This window comes from Cottoperca gobio, chromosome 21, assembly GCF_900634415.1.
Source record: "Cottoperca gobio chromosome 21, fCotGob3.1, whole genome shotgun sequence".
NCBI classification, from domain to species: Eukaryota; Metazoa; Chordata; class Actinopteri; order Perciformes; family Bovichtidae; genus Cottoperca; species Cottoperca gobio.
Window position 1 is genome coordinate 18,119,952 of NC_041375.1, and position 22,449 is coordinate 18,142,400.

Here is a 22,449-nt window from a genome sequence, read left to right on the forward strand (position 1 = left end):
AAAGGATGAGATGGGAGTGCGACCTATTGTGTGCGAGAGGAAACTTTGCTTCGCCTTCAAAATACTCACAAAATGTGTCCATAACGGAAATACAATTACCACACGAGAACAAAAGGCAATGCAACGAGTCCAATGAACGTGATGCTCTTTGTTTCATTTGTAGCATTCATACTAGTGTAGAATCCTTTGTGTGTGTGTGTGTGTGTGTGTGTGTGTGTGTGTGTGTGTGTATGTGTGTATGTGTCTGTGAGTGAGTGTGTGTGAGTGTGTGTGTGTGTGTGTGTGTGTCTGTGAGTGAGTGTGTGAGTGTGTGTGTGTGTGTGCCAGGTGTGAAATGGAGGGTGAACAGACTAGTGCAGAGACAGACATTAAGTGTTTCACAGTCTGGTGTTCAGAGACAGCCCACCCACCCTCCAGAGACAGAGGCTGCAAAAACAAAACTGCTCCGTATTATTTCACTGGCCCTGATCTCCTCTTGATCAAAGTTTAATTATGCTTGTAATTACAATTGATGGAGCTACTGATTAATGTGATGAACCCCTTAAAATACTACATATACATCAATTCTATAGTCTGAAAACCTCGTCTTCTCAAACTTTATTCACCGTTACATACCAAATATAGAGACATTTTCTGAAACATTTAGTATCTTCCTGAATAGACAGACTGATATTTGTATACTTACATACTTTGGGTGGCCATTCCTTCATGTCTAGAGAGCTACTAGACTGCGACTCGCTATAGGAGCTGAAGGCCTGGTTTCATTTGCATTCAATCATTATAAGATTCTCCAACACCTGCTTCCGAATTAGCCATGTCATTACGCTTTGGCACGTATAACCTTCAATGATGCAGAGCAACAGAAAGAAGGAAAATGACCCTTCCTTTAGATGTGGGGAGAAGTCAGGGGTTATTATTTCTATTACCCCATTAGATGAGTAGTTATGTCTTTAATCCTCTTTTGGCTGTAACTTTACACAGCAGCCAGTGACACCGGGCCTGTAATGATCGCTGCACTGAAGCGTGAAACAAAGAAGCGCCGTCTGCCCCGGTGGAGGATGGGAGGAGAGCTAGTGAAACAGCCAGTCCCTCTACGGCTGTGTCGAAATAAAAGGCAGCCAGGCAGAGCCTCGAAATAGCCGCCTCGGAAAGAAAAAATGTTAAGACAGCACAGTCTAATGCGTTTTATGATAAATATCTTAAAAGTGTGAGTAATGAGAGGAGTGAGGGAATTGGCAGGGGGCGCTCGTGAAATTTCAGCGGTGAGATGATCAGCCAATAAAAAGTCCCTCCAGGGTGATTAATCTGACCAGCGGCGGGTGACAGCCAGGTGGATTGAAAAGATGTACCAGACACAGAGGAAGAGGAAAATATGCATATTTACCCAAACTCCTAGTTTTATATAGACAACATCGGGCTAAGATTGATGAATCATTGTGAATCTTTCTCCATATATTGAACTTATTTTGCATATATTAGTGTAAAGACTCAACCTGTCTTGATAAACAGACAGTACAAGAGACTTTTAACTCTAATGTTGTATTTGTTGTCCTGGAAACTCTTTACCAGCTAAAAAAAACCATCGTTGTATCATCTTGATACTTCATGACCTGCATATAAACATGAAACACGATGAAATCTAGTTTAGTAAAATGGCACATTACTTGTGTTTAGGATCTCAGAGACACCAGCTGTTTAAATACACTGGATTTGTATATGTAATATATATATTGTGTCTGTGGTTAGTGTTGGCAGCACTTTCCAAGCAGCACTAACGCTCCCAAATCTCTACCATGTGAATAGTCTGTTTGAGTTTCAGTTTGTTTATAAGGGGTATTTGACCCCGAAGTAACAACACCGTGTACGAGATGATGAATTTCTTTGTGAATGCTCATGTAGAAGCTATATATTATATAAAACATGAAATATTTCCCTTTTTGGTGTAATAAAAATGCTTCATGGTCATTTGTGCGTTTTGTCCTCAGCTCCAAACAAACCTAGTTTGTGTTTATAGAGGAGACTTATCAGTTTAATACTTTTATTAAATACTTAAGGTCAGAAGAAAAAAAGAAAAATATTTGAAACAAAAGTAAAGCAGTGTAAATTAAGCTAAACACGTGAGTTAAGGTAAGTCGTCTCCAGTGGTGGTCGCCATATATATTTGTCACAAACAGATTGTTCCCACAGATGTTCTCCAGCTCATGTTTTTATTAGCACTGTGGATACAACAATAATAATACTCTGCAAATGATGGCATGAAGCTAAAGTGCCTACATTGAATTTAACAAGGGATATTTCATCCCACTAATTCAGGAATGTACAATTGTTCAATAAATCCTATCACAGTAGCAAACACTGCATTTCATTGTTCAAGCTAAATTCTTCACGATAATAATCTCAGTTTTCTCACGTTGTTTTTCTCAACATAAAAAGGTGTGCCTATACTTAGCATGTTAAGACAAACAAAATGTTGCATATTATAGTTTTACTCCACATTATAACACATTATAACACAGACAATCACACATGTCTGTAGAATAAAAGCTGCACCGTGATGGTTTAGCATTGTGCTTTTTATCATGAACAAAGCACCGGCAGTAGCGGCCGCACTGCCGGTCATGCCTCCCACATATCGCAGAGTGTCTGGATAACATTCAGGCAGTGAATCACAACGACATCGCACAGTTACACAACATAGATTGCACTAAAGTTAAGGGCGGTAAGTTAACATCTGAATCCATCCATAAGGGAGACTAAGGGCATGTTCATAAATGTAACTCAACCCTTCTTTGGTTCACAAATACACACTTCAAATGTCATTCAAAACATTGTGATATGATACAGCAGAGTTTCCAAACAGGAAGGAGGATACAAATGGAACAGCAGATAAACCTATTCACAATTAGAATCTCTGGATATAAATAAAGTGATTCATCTATTACATACGATACTGTATGGTCGATTTACTCACTGTAAAACTAGGACACATTTGGCACAAAGGCAATGTAACAATACTATACACAATCTACCCAAAAACCTCTAAAAACACAGCGATCAAGTACAATGACTGTGTTATATATTTCTATGTAATATCAAAGGGAAATAATAGCTAGGGTACAATGTGGCGAGGCATCTGGCTTGATAATTACACAGACAACATGGAGCACCAACAGTCAGTACATCATACGCAGTGTGTGTGTATATATATATATATATATATATATATATATATATTACACTCATACTGTTTATGTCAATGCTTTACGGTTCCCTACATTGTGCTCTGATACTTGTGAAAAAATATTTTGATCTCCTTCTGTTTTTAATACTGACCTTCATATAGTACAACAGTAAAATAACGTTTTTAATAGCTGCTATAGAAAGAATCATTCAAGTGCTCTGCCAATCTTGCCATTTTATTTTGACATAATAAGTAACCAGTGTTAATCTCTTTTAACATTATTATATAGAGGTTAATATACGGTTCAGCAAGAATACCAGTGTGCTTTTGTGATTCTCTCACAGTTTTGACTTGTGTCCGTTTTTACTCAGACAACCTCGTGTGCAAATGTTTTGAATATATGTCATCGCTGCTAGAAGAGACAGAGAAGAGACACACAGGGCGTAATATTTCTTGTGCATTGCCGGAGAAGATCTGTAAGCAGAGAAATGTCGACGTCTTTATGAGACGAGAGGGACGTGAAGCCAAGCTCAGGGGCTCTCAAGAGTCGGAAACGTGTGGAGAAAAAAAGGAGTTTGTGTGTGTGGATCTTACAACTCGGGCCCCAGTCGCTCGATCTCCTCGATCAGGAAGTCGATGTCTGACCTGGTAGCGGCGTGGTTTGAGATGACCATGCGGAAAAAGTTGACCTTGTTTCCTTGTGGCTGGTAACCCACCATCGTAGTCCCAGACTCCATCATCATTGCCTTGATCTTTGGGGCCACCTGTTGTGAGAAAACATACAGTGTTACACACTAACACAACCATATGCACACACAATTTAAAAATCAGATTGATGAGTCGTTACCTTGTGCAACCTCTCTCGCCTCTCGTCGTTATCTGGCAGGCCACGCAGACTCGGTGGAATATACCAGAAACACACATTAGTGTGCTGCGGCTGATAAGAGAAAATGGGAACAACATTTGTAATGAGCGCCGATAAACACACAGCCTTCTGTAATTTCAGCTTTTCTTGTCAACCTGTCAGCAATGCAAAATGCTCAAATCAATCTTAAAAGCAAGTTAAGATATGAAGTATATTGTAGTAGTCGTTTATCACAAAGTCGAAGCAAATCCAGAGACAGTGAGAATATAGACAGTTTGTTACTGCAGCTGATCATATTGAGTATCTGAGGAATTCTGATTTATATTCCTCTGATAGCTCAGTACAGTGAATATTAGGTTTTCCATTTGAAAAAGATTTGCTGTAATGATCTCACCTCTCCGTCAAACACCAACTCGAAGCCCTCTCTGTTTTTTATTTTATCGTAGAGGTACGCTGACAGATCCAGGCACCTGTCAATATGCTGTTCAAATCCTACTGTTCCCTTTTAGGTAGATTGAAGAAGAAGAAATACGGAGTTGTTACCACCACATTCTAGATAAAGCAGCAGGGTTAATAGCTTTGGGGGTAAAATAAATAAATAAAAATGGACACCTTTGCCTTCCACATGAGCCAGAACTTGAAGATATCGACGTGCCGTCCACACTGAATGGCTTTGTCGCCTGTGTCGTATGAAATATCATACTGTTTGTCTGGCTGGAAGAGGTAACCAGCACACATGGAGTTGCAGCCTTGTAATAACCCCTGCAATGGACACAGTTGTGGTGAAGGAAACAGTAAGGTTACATACTACCGGCAGGAAACAGTTATCGACCCTGCTGGTGGAGGAGTGTTATCGTATCTCACCCTCTCTCTGACCAGGACAGCAGAGCACTGCAGCGGCACTCCCATCATTTTATGGGGGTTCCAGGTGACTGAGTTGGCTCTGCACAGATATTGAAACAGTAAACACAGCTCTGTGAGTATGTGTGTGTGTGTGTGTGTGTGTGTGTGTGTGTGTGTGTGTGTGTGTGTGTGTGTGTGTATGTCAAGTCTAGGAACAAAAGATGTAATGTAAGAACACACTGATCCTTTCAATTTTCTTGAAATACCTGCACATGAGTCTTTTGAAGGATAGAGTTTGAGACATCTGCGGTCTTTTGAAATTGTACACCAGTGTTTGGCCCAGATTTTTAAAGGGGCAGTCCAGCAATTTAGTATTGTACTTCCATGAAGGGGATGGGGATTGAGGTGGCCTTGTGGCCCCCGGTTCCATACCAAGTGACTTTGTTCTATGTCTTTCCCTATTTGACCCTGATTTCTCTACTGTCTGCTATCTAATAAAGAAATGTATAATTTAAAACAAAATATGAGCAGCAGAGCAGCAACATATGGGTTAGGGTTAGGGTTAACATCAGGGTTATTGTCAAGACACCAAAACACCGGGATTCTATACTTCCCATAATGCAACTCTAGGGGTGCGTTCATAAATCAACACTAAAATGAGAGCGCTGTTGTTCGAAGCAGCAGAAATAATATAATATCATATGTAATAATAATCTCTGACCTGACACTTTAGTCTGAATAAAATGCTGGTTAATGAACCGAAAGGTTCCTGTTTTAGTGCGCTTGGCAGTCTGCGCCACGAAGTACGCTCTGCCGCTCCAAGAGTGTGACGCTCTGAATAACCGAACTGTATAATGCAACAGCGCTCCCGATTTACGGTCCAGTTTGCACTTGGAGTGACCTTTTACGAACAGACCTGGTGAAAGACCATGTCTTTCAAACTCAACGCCCCCAGTTGTACATAGTTTTTTCCCCCTAAAAAATTCCAAGCCCACGCCAAAGTAACCCTGATGACATCATTAGGTTAGAAATAACCCTGGGGATGTCAGAGTTAACCTCCAGAGCCACAGAAGATTGTACGTGTTTCCCACGCTGACTAGTGCTCTCTGTGACGAGTAAACTCAACTTGATGTTTAAAATTGCCCAACTGTAAAAAACATGTTTCCCTGTATTGCATTAATCACATTGCGCTCTCTTACCTCTCTACTCCATTCAGCTTGTGTCTGTGTTTCCTGGACATCAGCAAACCTCCTCCCCATGCACCCTACACAGGACACAACACATGTATAACAGTAAGGATGCCGATGTCTAATACAGTGGCTGATATGTTTAGCTGATGAGTGAGTTGAATTGAATTAGCGATATTCTCTTACGTCCACGTGAAGCCACAAGTTGTACTTTTCACAGATGTCTGCAATTTCATTGATGGGATCAAAGGCTCCGTAGACGGTGGTACCAGCGGTGGCGTTCACAAACATCGGCACATACCCCTGAACACATCAGAGAGAGAAAAAAAAGATATTGGCAACGATTTTGGCCTTCAGAGTTCATCCACTCCCTGTGATTGTTGACATCAAAGAGATGGACTAAAACACATCTCTCAAATAATGCAGTCTTCCCGTTTCTTCTGCACATCACTTTGCCTTTGAAGAATGACTTCCAGGAGCAGTACTTTAGACTGGGGCAGCCTCACATGTGAGCAGACAGAAGCATTAACCTTACTGAAATAACCTCTCTGCTCTCGCACACACAAGTGTTTCCTTTGCTACGAGTAAACTCCACGGCTCAGAGGAGTGTTTCTCATTGTATGGAGTCACTGATAGAAGCGGAGAGGACGATGTCTGAGACATTGCTTCTGACATTTACCTTCTGCTTGGCCTCTATTACTTTTGCTTCCAAATCAGCAGGAATGACTCTCCCTCTGGAGAAGAAGAAGAAGACATACAGTAGTAAATCATCCAGATATATAAAAACAACTGTCTGCATGTGGTGTTCAGTATAGAGCAAACCTTTTATCCGTGTTCAAAAGGATCAGGTTCTCTGTCCCGAACCCCAGAGCTGCGCTGGCTTTCTTGATGGAATAGTGGCTCTGCAAGAACAAATGTTTGATTCACACTTTCATTATTAGTCGTCAAACTTTGTGACAAAAAGGTGCAGGAATACGGAGACAGTGTGAGACTAACATGCTCTGAGGTGAAGAGGACCAGTCTGGGGGCAGCTGCCATCCCTTTGGTCTTGACTTCAGGGAAGAACTTGTATCTGGCAATCATCACACTGTACATGTTGGAGATTGCTCCTCCTGTAAACACCAACAGTGGTAGAAATTGAGTACAGTAATAATTAAGTTCACATTTAAGGTACTTGTACTTGACTTGGCATTTTAAGGTTCTTTATACAAACACATATTTTGTTGCCATAAATGTATTTTGTACTGATTTATTATAGTTACTGCATATTCAAATGAAACGTAAATCAACAAATATATTCTCAACGAAAGCTAAAATACAAACAAACCAGAACATCTGGCGGCATCTGGAGGTTTTGGTTTGTTTGGCTCTCACCTGGAGAAAATATCCCATCGCCCTCTCCATCAGGCCAGCCGACCATCTCTATCATCTTCTTCAGTGTCAGCTGCTCCATGAGCACAAAGACGGGGGCGATCTCATAGGTAAACCTGGAACCAACGGGAAAAACCCATTTCAATATGTAATGAAAGCCTGCATGAACATACAGTGGAATCTTAACTTCACATTTGTGTTGTGTTGTGTGTGAACAAAAGTGAATAAATACTAGTTTTCTCTCAATGTTTTCTAATATTCCATATCACCTACAGTGTGCAGGAGCAACTGAAATCAATATGAAATACGCTGATATTAAACAACAAGCGTTCCTATACTCTAATTGCACAGCATGGTTACTGAGCATGCTGCTTTCTCAATTGATCGCTCATTGATGCAGCATCAGGAGCGTGTTTTTGCAGAAAATTAGCAAGAAATGTGATGTTAGTCCAATGAGAATATTCTAAATGTGAACAACGCACCTCTAATGGGATTAACCAGATTAAAAACAAAAACGGTCCACTGTTTTAAAATCACAAAACGAAGTTGTTCAAGGACCTTTGACTTTCTCATTGCAGGAATGTTTTCTAATGTGCTATCCTCTCAAATATATCATCTTTTCCTGTCTAATCAAAGTGCATTAAAACTAGTGATGGCGAGATGAAGCTTCATGAAGCATTGAAGCTTTCCATCCAATTGGATTCGCTCATTAGCCGAAGCTTCATGGTGCTTCATTTGCTCTACTGCACCATCAAGTGGACAATAAATGTAAAACCTGCGAAGTGCAAGTCCGCAGTGGATTTAAAGTATCTTTGACGCACACATATAAGACTGAATATAATGTTCTGTTTAAAAATAAAGGTTGATGTTATTACGTGTTATTGAGAAGAGAGTGCCTGGAAAGAAATGTGAGCTTAAATGAGTGCAGTTTAAGATTGGACAGAGAGAAGGGGAATAACATGCAGCAAATAGCAGCAGGTAATACCAATACCAATACCAACGCAATACCAACAACTCAACAGCAACAACGCATACTACGACAACAACACACAAATTAATATATAATATTAATATATAAAGTGTTGATTATGAGGGGGCTCCCCCTTATATTTCGAATCACACGCCAAACCTGTTCCTGAATCGGTCACGTGGTACTGCAGGTTCGCGAGGCTTCGAACGTCATCACATATGTCATCGACACAAGCCTCGATACGCGCTTCACAAAACTTCCGCGATTACTCGACACACGCTCCGAAGCCTCGACACGAAAGGACACATCACTAATTAACCCCCCCCCCCCTGCCTCAAACCCCCCCTGCCTCAGAGAAGAGCACAGTCGATTTGGAATCGCAGCACAGGCAGACTCATCCATCTTCTCCTGACCAATGTTCTTCTAATTACATAAGTATCTGTCTATTCATGCAAAGAAAGTAAACGAATCAGTGGAATGTCGCATTGTGCCCCTCAGCATCTTCAGCACACACACACACACACACACACACACACACACACACACACACACACACACACACACACACACACACACACACACACACACACACACACACACACACACACACACACACACAGTGATATGGAGAAGGGGAAACAAATAAACAAGTCAGATGCCACTTCGCAGATGTCGCACATAAATTTCACTGTGTTCATTCATGCAGACGACGCTCTCTTATTCTGATTATGTAAGACCTGGATGTGATTGTCACTCTATTAGTGTCAGTCAATATCTGCCAGGGGTAATTAGGGCTGATGGAGTAATTAATAAAGGTAAATTACAAGTATGTAAGCAACCTCCACCCTCTGGTTCAAGTCATCTGATGTCGCCAATAACACAGGAGCTGACTACAGTGCTTCTCTGTGGCAGGCTGTGGAAGACCGACTGCTGTCTGCACCAGCAAGAAGGAACAAGGCTGTTAAAACATGTTGGGGGACTCTTCATATCACTTTGAGATTTTTAACAGGGTTTTGTGATAAAGGTTTAAGATCCACTTCTTTTACACTCAAAATCCAAATGTAATCTTCAGAAACTGTGACAAATGAAGGTACAACTTCCTAATAAGGTTCTTTTTATGAATGAGAGCTTTATATATGTATTATGAGCCATTATTAAGAATTAAAAACATTAATAAATGCTTTGTGATCTGTTTATGATCTATGTCTGTTCCAGTGAAAGGGTCTTTTCAACCCATATTTAGTTCTTATCAATGGGTTATAACTGATCTATAAAAGCATTAGTTAATTAACGGTGTATGAACCATAAATAAAGTCATTAGTTATAACTTATAAACCCTCGTCTGTTTGTCAGCAGGATTGCAGAAACATTACTTGCAAAATGTTCATGAAACTTGATGGAAGGGTGTAGCTTAGGCAAAGGAAGAAACCATTACATTTCAGAGCGGATATGATTGACGGGGCGGATAAATGCATTATGTTTCACTTATAGAAATGACCTTAGAGTGCTGTTCTAGTTTAAGGGATATTTTGTCATCTGCATCAAGTGATTTAATTGTGATTGCATGTTGTATTCACCCCCAAATAGCTGTAATAATCAAAAGTTCCCTGAAGCTCAATGTGACCGCACTACTGGCCACCAGGACGTCCCAGAGTTCTGCTCAAGTCTTATCCCCTCAGGTAATCATCATACACTGAGTTACCAGTTTACAGAAGCTACACCAATGCCCCCTCAGACACAGAGACATGGAAAACTAAACACATATTTCTCATCGTAATGGCAAAACTCATCACAGAGTCCCACTGATGGCTGTGTACAGATGGTCTGAGGGGGAGAGGCTCTTTCCCCCGCCTGACATTGTTATGTCACAAGAACTAGCATGCTGAAACAAAGACACCATGTAAACTATTAATGCAAATCAACAAGCAATTTAGTTTGGCCCGCAGGGCTGAATGATGTGACCACAGCCTGAGCACAGGCCAACAATGACAACACCGTGGGGGAGTAGCTGTACAAATGTCTTTTTATTTCCCTGTTTGATTGACAATCTATTACTCTTCAGCCAGCGACGGTGATTACTGTATGTCACTTCAAGTATTCTTCCAACTGAAAGCCTTTCAAGGGCCCTTTAAAAACAACGAGTATAAAAAAAGCTTTTTGTAAAAGACAAAAGAGAGAATCAACCTCATGTGTTCCAAACTGGATCTGATTACTATCTAATAATAATACTATCTGCATAACTGTGTTTATGGAGTGCAAATATATCAACTAACAAATGACACTGTTTCACAGTACTCACATGTTCGTGTTGGCTGTAGAGGTCAGCCACTCTCCTGCCAACCCAACGATGTCTAATCCAGTGGACAGCTGGTTAAAGAACCTGGGGTGACCTGCAGTTGATAAAGAGACAACAAAGCAACATAATTCCCGGCAAACAATGAAATCATTTGAGAATGTGAGGGAGAAAATGGCCTATCTGTAATCATTACCCTGGCATGTCAGCTAATGAGAGTTATTGATTGCAGCAGGCCGTGCCGCACGCCTTCAGGCCTCTATTGTTCTCACCTGTTCTCACTCCGTACTTCAAGGTGTCCCTGCAGTCCACCAGGATCTGCTCCAGAGACTCGGGCTGGTCAGAGAGCTCCAGGTTGAAGCCCTCCATGCCCTCCAGCAGCTGGTGGGGGTGGTGGAAGTCCAGCACCTTGGTGGATCTGTCAAAGGTCTTCCGGACGTAGTTGGTGAGGATTTCCACAACCTCCAGCAAGAACTGCATGGTGGGCTCCTCTCCATTTTTGGCGGGCAACAGATCTACATAATAAAAGTACATTCATTAAATTGATATTTGCTTGTGTCTCTAAATCAAAAGAATTGTTCTAATGCTGAGAGTTTTTACAGGATCACCATTTACTGTTGAGCTTTCCGTGCCCTCTTGTTTTCAATATCAACGTTAACATTTTGCACTTAATGTAAGTCATTGTGGACAAAAGCATGTAATGTAATCAACTCAGCAAGTTGAGACTTTAACTCATTTATTTTGTGCTGATCCTCCAACAGTTGAGTTAAAAGTAGCATTGATCCCATTATTACCTTCTAGATCATTTATTTGGCATATTTTATTTCATCAGCATATTATTTACTTGTATGAATTATCTAGCCTAGAATCCAGACTGGATTTCTCAAAGTTTTATGCGTTATATTTAATGTTAATGTTTAATTCCAAAAGGATAAACCTGTGTTCTTCTCCAGCCTACCTCTGGCGTACATATTGGAGAAGTCGGTCTCTGTGCGTCTGAAATGCGCATCTCCTCCGGTGTTATCGCAGGACAGCAGGTTCTTGGCTGCGCGCTCTTTGAAGGAACTCACCATCCTGCTCCTCTCCTCCAGACTGTTGTTCTTCTGCAAAAACCCTGAACGATTACAAGAAGAAGAGGAGTCCGCAGGGTGATTACACTCCCCATACATGTTGACAGCTGCAGCTTTTTGACCCTACCAGGCCCACTAATAATTATCCTCTAACATTTCTGACTTTTATCTCCTCTCTGTTTTTCTCCGGGTAGCTTCACTGTTCTTTCTCTCTTCTTTTTTTTTTATGGGCAGAGGGCTCTGTGGGAGGTTGAGCCTGGTGACATCAGCATCAAACTCCAGCCAAGCAAAAACAACTGGCTGTCATGTAGCGGCTGTAAATTCTTATTAAAGCTCGAACAACAGTGGGGAGCAAACAGCACAAGCAGCCGATAACAAAACAGGCCAAAGGTACATTTGATAACAGATGTGAATTCATCAATAAAGCATGCCCGGGAGAATTTGACAGAAGTGCATTTGACAGAAATCTCATATGAAAATTGTGCAACACGCCACTTTTAAACTGCTCGTTCCCTCTGATATTAATCCAACCAGACTACATCTTTGGGTTTTTTCTCCTCTCCCCGTTGTATTGTGTAGCTTTATACGGCCCTGGGTAATTAAATGGCCTTAATGAAACCAGCCGAACGTGTCGGTCAAAAATGCTAGAAAATTGTACTGCGCACTAGTGCATGACATTCACCATCATGGTAGATGTCAGTCCGCCCTTGGTTGGTTTAGTAGGCAATATGAGGCTGAAAAAGACTGAAAAGTGGAAATCGGGAAAATCCATCCTGCATAATCCCCTCTTCAATTTCATCAGTTTCAACTCAGGGATAAATTGCTGCTTTTGGCAGTACTCGCATAATTTTTTTTTTTTGGTTAAATTATCAAGACCAGGTGTGATGGAGTAAACTAAATAATATTGGTTCGTGTAATTGGTTCATCCTCGTATGGGTGATATTTAAAAAAACAATAACCCTGTTCGTCCAGGACTCCGTTTCCATTGAGCCACGTAGTAAAATGATGCAGGCCATAGTCTGCAGGCATTATTGTACACATAGATTTTTATTTCTTATCTTTCCCTGACAATTCATCGTTTTTGCACATTTTTATTAAAACAATAGAGCAACTTACCACATATCTTCATTCCCAATTTTCTAGTACATCCATGAGCAACTCCACACCAAGCATCATAGCCTAAAATGATTTTTTTAAACAATTAGAGGGCCCCACAGAAGCCTGGGGAAAAAATCCAATTTAAATGTACATTTTATCTTGAACAATTTAATCTGGGAAATAAATGGAGAGACGTATGAGGTCGAGTGATGTCGCATGCTGAAACAAAAATAGCCAGCATGAGTGTTTTGGGATTATTTTAACATTAAACCGGCACTCCCCCGGCCCCTGGATCTGGATTAGCCTATTTCCACTGTATGCCACCGTTTATGACCTAGGTGAGGACTTCAAATTAATTAGCCGTTTGGATCCACGCCAGGCTAAAGATCTAATTGAGTGAATAGAAGCTGGTTCAAATGCAAGCATAAGTAGACATAAGCCGGCTGGCCAGTGACAGATAGAGAATTACTGCGTTATCAAGGGCTTCCAGCCAGAAAGGGGATGGGGCACCTTGGATGGGAGGCATAGACGAAATCCTCAAAAGCAGCAATTTATGGGAGGAGGGGTTGGAGTGGGAGTGGGAGGAGAAAGGGGGGGGGGGGGTAGCCCCATTCCCACATCCCAATTTAACCCCTTGCTTTGGATCATTAGATAAATCATTGCCTTGCTCAGCTCATTGGGCGCACTTAAACTCAGTCCCCACAATGATTTTCTCCAAGCCAGAGGAAATGAGATGGGCAACAAAGGGACAACTAAAAATCAGAAAAGGGAAGAAAAGAAACAAGAGCAGATGTGCTGACAAAAAGGCATTCAGACCAGACTACACTTTCAGAGGTGCAGCCTGAAGGCAATTTCTGCAAGGGCTCTAACATGATACAATAATTATTTCACCAGACATCAATTGACGATGCAAAGTGAAAATATTGGTGACATAAAATAGCTCATCTTTTCACTGTAGAAATGTAAGTTACTAAGATTTAAAATGTTATAGCTTTATATTTCTTGTGTGTCAGGAGCACGTGCACCTGTAACATGATTTTAGACCTCTATTCATTCATGAGGATTAGGCTTTCTTTCTTTAAAAAAAGAAGAAAAAACAGCAATGAAAGGACTGTGGTGGCTGTACGTTTTCTACATGCCCCCTCTCAAAGGCTACACTGCTTAAGTGTACCATTAGGGGCAATTTAATATGGCTGAATTAACAGCCACTTCAGGGGCAATTTTCATTTTTCCATGCAAGCACTTTATTCAGCCAGAGCACATTTAGCCAAACCAATGGAGAGAAAAAAACATGAATGCCACCATATAATAAGAATAATAATTATAAGAATACGAATAATAAATACGTAATAATAAGTTTGTATTTTTTGCTAATAAATAGTCTCTCTTTCTTTGTAGCCCTTGTGATGTGATGCTCCGGTGGTGCAGCCTCGGGCTTGTTTTCCAGGCTAATTGCCTTCAGTGTAATGCTAGTGGAGGATATCAGGATTTGACAGCAGCATTAGTCTGTCACGCAGATACCGGGAGGTCGGTGTGGTGAATGAAATGCAGCGGTGATTTGTGGCGGAGGAAGATTTCTCAACAAAAAAAAGGCAGCGGACTCTTTTTTTTTTCACCCCTCCTCCCCCCGCTCTCTCCCTCGATGAAAATGATTAATGGCATTGCCCACAAACTAAATAGCACACGCGAAATAGCATTTTATCTGTTATGGACCTACTTGAGCCCGGTGGTCGTAAATTTGTCGAGTTGGGATCCGATTCGCCGTCAGAGGAGGAGGGTGCAGACGCCGCCATCACTTCCGAGACCCTGTGCCAAAGTCTTCACCTCAAAAAGCCTGGTCACTTTTTCCCCCTCGAATGCCCCCAAAATCTCTCTTTATGCCATCCAAAATGAAAAGCAGGGGAAAAGAAAAATTCCATATAAAATACAGTAAGGCTATTTTAAATATGTGCCTCTGGCCTTTTCTTTTCTTTTCTGTTTTTACATTGAAAGAGATGCTTAAGTTGGCGACACAGACCTGTAGACGACAAGGACACAGTCTGTCCTACAAGTTGAAATTCAATTAGTCGGCACAAGATACAGAAATAAAAAAAAATTAAATCTAAAGATGACAAGTTCATCAATAACTGTTTACTGACAAAAGACAATTTCTCACTTGAAACCAGTTGATAGCAAGGAGCACGTTATTTCAGCATCATATCTTGATCCTGCTCAGAATGGATGATGGTTAACAGCCGCCAGACAGCTTCATGCTTGTCCGCACAATAAATAGCACAGCACTAATTATTTTATAGCTAAGACTATGAAATACACACATATTCAATATCTAAAAGGTAAGGCTATGTGCAAAAACAAATGCAAATAGGAGGCTACAAAAGAGCAGACTCAGAACACAAGAACAGTTTTTTTTTATTTTACTCAAATTAATAATAATAATAATAATAATAATTGGCCTATATGGCCATCAGTAGCCTGGCTTTTGATCCACAAACTTGCATGACAAATATCAGCTCAAGGTGATTATTTGCATTGTTGGTCGTGATGCAGATTAAAGTCAGCCACAGAAAAATAAAACAGGTCGTGCATCCCTCTTTCCAAAACCACCAACCGGTTATTAAAAAGGCTAAATGAGAATTTTTCTGCAGACTAATTAAACCTGTGCAGCATAAACACGTGCAATTCATACACAAACTACAGGCCGAGTGTGTTACTTAAAGCTCATTTTTGCAGGGAGTAAACCTTATAACACACCTGTTAGAGCATCTCCAATGACAATTAAGGAAGAGTTCGTTTAGTTTACACTTGTAAGAGAGCACACATGGATAAAGCTACTCACCGTGATTATGCGTCTCCAGGTGAACAGGTGCAGTCCAAAAAAAAAAGGAAGTGAATTTACCACCAAATTAATTCCTGAAGGAGAGACTGCTGCGCTCTATGGTCGGCTTCACTCCGAGAAATAGAAGAAGAAATAGACCCGAGCGTCAGATCTGCCAGACCCCACGCAAGGTGACCTTGCTTTTGTTGGAGTGGGTTCGATTTGGTGACATTTAAAGAAAGCCTTGTCTGTTTATTGTCATTGCGCACGAATGAGTCACTGCAAGTAGGATACTACCTCCACCGGTGCTGCATGCCTGTGGAGCGGACTCGTCTGCAGGCAAGTCTGCAGGTTTGACACTGAATGGCGCCGCTTTCGGCCCCTGAAGTGTGACTTTTTTTTTTTTTTTTTGGAAGTGTTGATTGTCTTCGGAACTATATAGCTCTGGTTTGAATCCTGGTCACGGACGTGGACTTGAAGTTTGATGATATGAGCAACACATTACGTGAGGAGGGATCAGGATCGAAGAGGGGAGGGGGAGAGGGTCGCTGGTTTTGTTCTTTGTAGGGGGGTTGGGGGGGGGGGGGGGGAACAATGGCAAACGTAAAGACACAATCACGAGCCTAAATAATCATTTAATTGCTTTTATTTATTTATTTATTTCTCCCCCTCCAATCTTGAATATGATGCATTTAGACAATATGAACTGAGATCGATTTAAATAAATAAACAAACGTTTGCACATAATCTCAACGCTATTTGACATTACATCTAAAAAATGCAACTGTCATAAACATCTTATTTCCCACTTTTTTTATGCAGACAGGATGGTTTTTGAATGGTGAAGATGTAACCTATACAACATCATGACACACTGAAAGGATGAAAAACCAGAAATCCACAAGGTGGCAGTGAGAAACCAAGAATGACTCCAGCAGGGGCAGGGACACAAATGGGCCACTCCAGAAATACTTCATGAAGCTAATTATAAACCGACACATTAATCTGGAGCAAGTCACCATCATACATGAATGTGGACACACATAGAGACAAGCCAATCACAAGCAATCACCCATAAATCTCCAGGAGATGTGTTATCTCTTGTAGCATAAAACTGATTAAAGGTCATGTTGTGACACTGTTGATATATAACATATAAAACTGTACATTACCTTTACAGTGAGGACATTAAGTGTTTTCAGCACAGTCCTGACTTCTATAAAAGACCCCCCCCCCCCCTTTGACTTCCTGGTTCCTCCCTATAGGAGCCCCTAAAATTGCATCAGTTAGGATTTGATCATTTAATTAAGGGTTCCCACACCTTTTTTAAACAGCAAGTTCAAGGACTTTCCAGATCTAATTCCCTCAAATTCCAGCACCCAACACGGCATCGTTTGAGACATGTATGAAGGTTAACTACCGTTACAACACTGATCATTTTTATAATGAGAATTAGCAGGCTTTACAGAAGCTCACAGACAACAATTAAAAAGAGAGAGGTCTGAATGAGTGAACACTTCTCGATGGTGTGTGACAGTTATGGCACAGCAAAACTATGTGTTGTGTAAATTGAGACTTAGTAAAATTTAAGGATTATGCACAATATTAAAATATAAAAACAATAATAAAGATTTGATTTTGAGCAGGACAAATACAAGATGGAACTATAAAAATGAAGGACATGCCTTATGATCATTATTATATTATCTTAAAGCAATACTCACATGCCCATATGTATTTTGAAACAGTTATCAGCTGCTGCAATTGTTCCTCCTGTCCCCATGGCCTTGAAGAGATCCTTCATTCCCTTTTTGTTACTGTCCCTACACTGCAGCTCAGCACAAAGGTGCTGTCTGTGGAAACAAAAAGAAGGAATCTCATTAAAGAAAATACTCTAAGTTTGGCTGCTGAGTACTCGTATTTACCTCAACTGAATTTAAGAATGCATTTTTGCACAGAATGAGGTATTTTCCCAGGAATTGTAATAATATATTTGTAATACTGTATTGCAGAATTGTAATAGAATAGACCTATTATTTAAGGCCCTTATCGCTACAGTTTTACCAAATTAGCAATTAATCAAATGACCAGAAACCAGTTGTCACACAGGGAACCTGGGGTCTGTTTGATAGTCCAGCTTGGTGTACAATCAATACTCTTCACAACAAACGCATTTCTCCTTGTCACACATCTATTGTGTACCCGTCCTCTGCCAATATCTGTCATGAAAAAAATACAACAAAAGATGTAAAAACCAAAGGGAAAATGGGTGGGGTTGTTTTTCACCAGGAGCTGTATGAAACTGTCCACACGATGGGGCTTAACCCAAATGTGGAGAGGGAAGGAGAGAGAGAGGGAGAGGAAGAGAGAAGGAGAGGAGGAGGGGGGACTACTACAGACTTACTATATTTGTGTTTGTGATCATTTTTACTGCAATCTGTGAGAAAAGTCTGACTTAAACAGTCTAGTTGCCAGTGAAGAAATCTCCTTAAGATCACAAACATTGCCTGGTTCTGTTCTTGTTTCTCTCCGAGCCTGCAGCCGTCAGTGAATTTCCCTCGACTGTCCCACAGTGTCTCACAGGTCTCTCCTTCATCTTGTAAACTTTATATCTTTTCAGCCGTATCTTCAACTCAAGAAGCACCCATGCACAACATCTGGCTTTATTGGTCTTCCATGAAAAAAAATAGTCCTAAAAAATAGATCAATAAACACTAAAGTGTGCTAAAAGTTAAATTCCAAGAATCAGCAAATAGACTCCTGGGGGAGAGAAGACGCATGCTGGAGACGTTCAACTGTAAACTTAGAGCTCAGCACTGAGATGGGTTAATGCTGCACTGTGTAAAAAGTTGAGTTTGATCTTGTTAAAGCAGGTGAAGCTGTGATATCATGAGCAGCCATCATCCGGGACAGTTTCAGAATTTTAGTCCAAGTCCATTACATTCAACCATCCATCCACCGTCTACCGCTTATCCGGGGTCGGGTCGCGGGGGCAGCAGCTCCAGTAAGGAACCCCAAACTTCCCTGCTCCGGGCCACATCCGCCAGCTCCGACTGGAGGATCCTGAGGCGTTCCCAGGCCAGTGAGGAGATATAATCTCTCCACCGAGTCCTGGGTCTTCCCCGGGGTCTCCTCCCAGCTGGATGTGCCTGGAACACCTCCCTAGGGAGGCGCCCAGGTGGCATCCTTACTAGATGCCTGAACCACCTCAACTGGCTCATTTCAACACAAAGGAGCAGCGGCTCTACTCCGAGTCTCTCACGGCTGAGCTTCTCACCCTATCTCTAAGGGAGACACCAGCCACCCGTCTGAGAAAACCCATTTCAGCCACTTGTACCCGCGATCCCGTTCTTTCGGTCATGACCCAGCCTTCATGACCATAGGTGAGGGTAGGAACGAAGATCGACCGGTAGACTGAGAGCTTTGCCTTCGGGCTCAGCTTTTTTTTCGTCACAATGGTGCAGTAAAGCGACTGCAGTACTGCCCCCGCTGCTCCGATTTTCTGGCCAATCTCTCGCTCCATCGTCCCCTCACTCGCGAACAAGACCCCGAGGTACTTGAACACCTTCACTTGGGGTAAGGGCTCATTCCCTACCCGGAGTAGGCAATCCACCGGTTTCCTGGCCTCAGATTTTGAGGTGCTGATCCTCATCCCAACCGCTTCACACTCGGCTGCGAACCGATCCAGTGACTGTTGAAGGTCACAGACCGATGATGCCATAAGGACCACATCATTTGCAAAGAGCAGCAATGAGATCCTCAGGCCACCGAACTGCAACCCCTCTCCTCCACGACTACGCCTCGATATCCTGTCCATGAAAATTACAAAAAGGATTGGTGATAAAGTGCAACCCTGGCGGAGGCCAACATTCACTGGGAACGAGTCCGACTTACTGCCGAGTATCCGGACACAACTCTCGCTTTGGGCGTACAGGGATTGGATGGCCCTCAAAAGTGACCCCCTCAGCCCATACTCCCGCAGCACCTCCCACAGTATCACCCGGGGACCCGGTCATATGCCTTCTCCAGATCCACAAAACACATGTAGACCGGTTGGGCGTACTCCCAGGCCCTCTCCAGGATCCTTCCGAGAGTGAAGAGTTGGTCCGGTGTTCCACGACCAGAACGGAATCCGCATTGTTCCTCTTCAATCAGAGGTTCGACTACCGGCCGAACCCTCCTTTCCAGTACCTTGGAGTAGACTTTACCGGGGAGGCTGAGAAGTGTGATACCCCTGTAGTTGGCACACACTCTCTGGTCCCCCTTTTTGAATAGGGGAACCACCACCCCGGTCTGCCACCCCCTAGGCACTGTCCCAGACTTCCACGCAATGTTGACGAGGCGTGTCAACCAAGACAGCCCCTCAACACCCAAAGCCTTCAGCATTTGTGGACGGATCTCATCAACCCCTGGGGCTTTGCCACTGTGGAGTTGTTTGACTACCTCAGTGACTTCCATCAGGGAAATTGACGATGATCCCCCATCAGCTTCCAGCTCTGCCTCTACCATAGAGGGCGTGTTAGTCAGATTCAGGAGTTCCTCAAAGTGCTCCTTCCACCGCCCGATAACCTTCTCAGTCAAAGTCAGCAGGGTCCCACCCTTGCTGTACACAGCTTGGATGGTTCCCCGCTTCCCCTGCCTGAGGTGCCGGAGTTTTCCAGAAGCACCTTGGTGCCGACCGGAAGTCCTTCTCCATAGCTTCTCCGAACTTCTCCCACACCCACTGCTTTGGCATTACAGTAGTAAGTAAGTACATTTACTCTTCTTAAGTAGCTATGTATTGAAGTACTTGTACTTATGCGAGTATTTTCATATTATGCTACTTTATACTTCTACTACACTACATTTCAGAGACAAATATTGTATGTTTTATTAATTTATTTACCAGGGATAGTGCACATTAATCAATATGTCAGTTTCCACCTCAATGTAAATATGCCAGAGTTAGCTAATGAGTTCATATTCATCTGTAGTCCCTGAGGTTATTGCAAGTATTGGCCTAACGTTAACAATACAATGTTTCAGTAATCACTACAGTACAACACAATATGATGCAATACAATAAAACAGATTTAAATACATAAATACAAAAGTGGCAGATATGTAAAAACAATGTTTGATTGCAGGTTGTTGTTTTTTTGTACTATATGACAATGGTGATTTTTACTTCACCACATTTATTTGACAGCTATTTAAATTCTGCATTAATCACATATGATCACAATATAATTATTTATTATAATTATTTATAAACAGCATCTAGTGGAGGCTCCTTGTCATGCTTCAGATGTCAATCAGTTCTAAAAGAGACATTTCCCCTCCAAACATCTCATGTGGCTTCATTAATCATCTGTTTTGAGGATCAAAGAAATAGAAATCTTCTTTTTTTTGCACAAATAGGAAAAAGTTTGAAAAGTCTGAACAATAAGTCTGAAGTTATGTACCAGATTGTTTTTGTTCTTTGTTCCAACCAACCCCATTAATCATCAGATGACCTCTCAGATGTTTCACTTGGAGGGGCTCGACCCCTAGGTTGGCAACCAATGGACTAAACTACATAACTGTAAATAAAGTAGTTAAAACTATCTCCACATAGATGAGCAACACAAAATTAAGTTCTGCTTACACAATGATGCATTCGTATTAAAAATATAATTAAGCATATAATTTCTGCACAATTAGTACTTTTTAATACCTGAAATGCATTTAGATGATACGACTTCTTTAGGCTACTTTAACTTCAACGCAAGACTATTACTTGTATTGTAAGAGTATTTTTACGGTGTGGAATTAATACTTTTACTTGTGTTAAGGATCTGAGTACTTTCTTAGTGAGTCATTCCTGATTACTTCATAATCAGCCTGTGAGCAGCACAAAATCTGACAACTCATTAGTTATTAACGGTAATTAAATATTAGTTACTATTTCTGTGCCTCTTCAGGTAAAGTGCTGTTACTAATAATGCCTCATTACTTCACATCAATCATGGCACTCCTCCACACAAACATGTGCATTGACAGTCTTTCACTAACTTCACAGACAGATGGTCTTTCATACAGGCATTTATTTGTTAGTATTAATGAAACTGAAAACACAAACACAAACAAAGTGCGTCCCAATGAGTTCACGTTAACATAAGAGGGAAGATAACATTAAACAGCTGAGCTCATTTCAATGCAAAACTTGCCAAATTAACATATTCTACTAAAAACACTTGAGAAAAATAGGTGTGATGAAAATAAACCCATACATACATCCAGACGATGCGACCGCAGGACCAAAGATGAGACCAGGAACGGATTGTTGACAGACGTGAGGCTGGAAAGCACTACTTCCTGTAGATGTCACGTGACCGGGTCACATGACAATGGAGAGAGAAATTATTATATTTTGCCACTAGGAAGCGCAGAAAGCCAGTTGAATATTATTAATAACAACAAAATGGAACACGACAATAGTATAATCATTATTGTGAATCTCAATGTAAAAATGTTTTGATTTTGTAGGATGATGCTTGACTTTGCCTGAGTGGACACACAAATAATGAATAATGTGAAGATAATCACAATTTTGGAATATAACTAAGTACACTTTTACTGTGCTTGTACTTTCAGTATTTCCATTGTCTGCCACTTTCTACTACATTACAATTTAGGGGCAAATATTGCGCTTTTTCCTCCCCTATATTTATTTGACAGCTGAATAGATCTTTCTGGACAGATTATTGAAATAACATGTTTATTAGTGAGCTTTAG

At 41.3% G+C, this 22,449-nt stretch overlaps 1 protein-coding gene across 2 annotated transcripts; it reads right to left on the bottom strand.

Annotated features, from left to right (window-relative positions):
* Positions 1-2,024: 2,024 nt before the first annotated feature.
* On the bottom strand, positions 2,025-22,042 carry LOC115026211 (glutamate decarboxylase 1). 2 transcript variants are annotated; one of them, XM_029458905.1, is made up of 19 exons: positions 21,949-22,042; positions 17,418-17,546; positions 15,715-16,252; positions 14,596-14,751; positions 12,897-12,959; positions 11,669-11,824; positions 10,983-11,225; positions 10,717-10,807; positions 7,451-7,563; positions 7,073-7,188; positions 6,899-6,978; positions 6,756-6,810; positions 6,263-6,379; positions 6,089-6,153; positions 4,911-4,989; positions 4,659-4,808; positions 4,441-4,548; positions 4,029-4,118; positions 2,025-3,945 (listed from the first exon to the last, which is right to left on the bottom strand). In XM_029458905.1, the coding sequence occupies exons 4-19, from the start codon at positions 14,669-14,671 to the stop codon at positions 3,772-3,774; spliced, it is 1,776 nt and encodes a 591-aa protein (XP_029314765.1). In that variant the 5' UTR covers positions 14,672-14,751; positions 15,715-16,252; positions 17,418-17,546; positions 21,949-22,042; the 3' UTR covers positions 2,025-3,771. The 2 variants fall into 2 exon arrangements, with proteins under 2 accessions (XP_029314765.1, XP_029314766.1); XM_029458906.1 differs by lacking the exon at positions 15,715-16,252.
* Between the last annotated feature and the right edge of the window lie 407 nt (positions 22,043-22,449).

Bases quoted from the DNA above. Each gene is read 5' to 3' on its own strand.
- LOC115026211 (XM_029458906.1), bottom strand. From the start codon at position 14,671: ATGGCGGCGTCTGCACCCTCCTCCTCTGACGGCGAATCGGATCCCAAC. The intron at 11,825-12,896 runs GTAAGTTGCTCT...GTAATCGTTCAG, and splicing joins ATTGGGAATGAAGATATGTG to GGTTTTTGCAGAAGAACAAC. The intron at 4,990-6,088 runs GTAAGAGAGCGC...ATATCTGTGCAG, and splicing joins AAGCTGAATGGAGTAGAGAG to AGCCAACTCAGTCACCTGGA.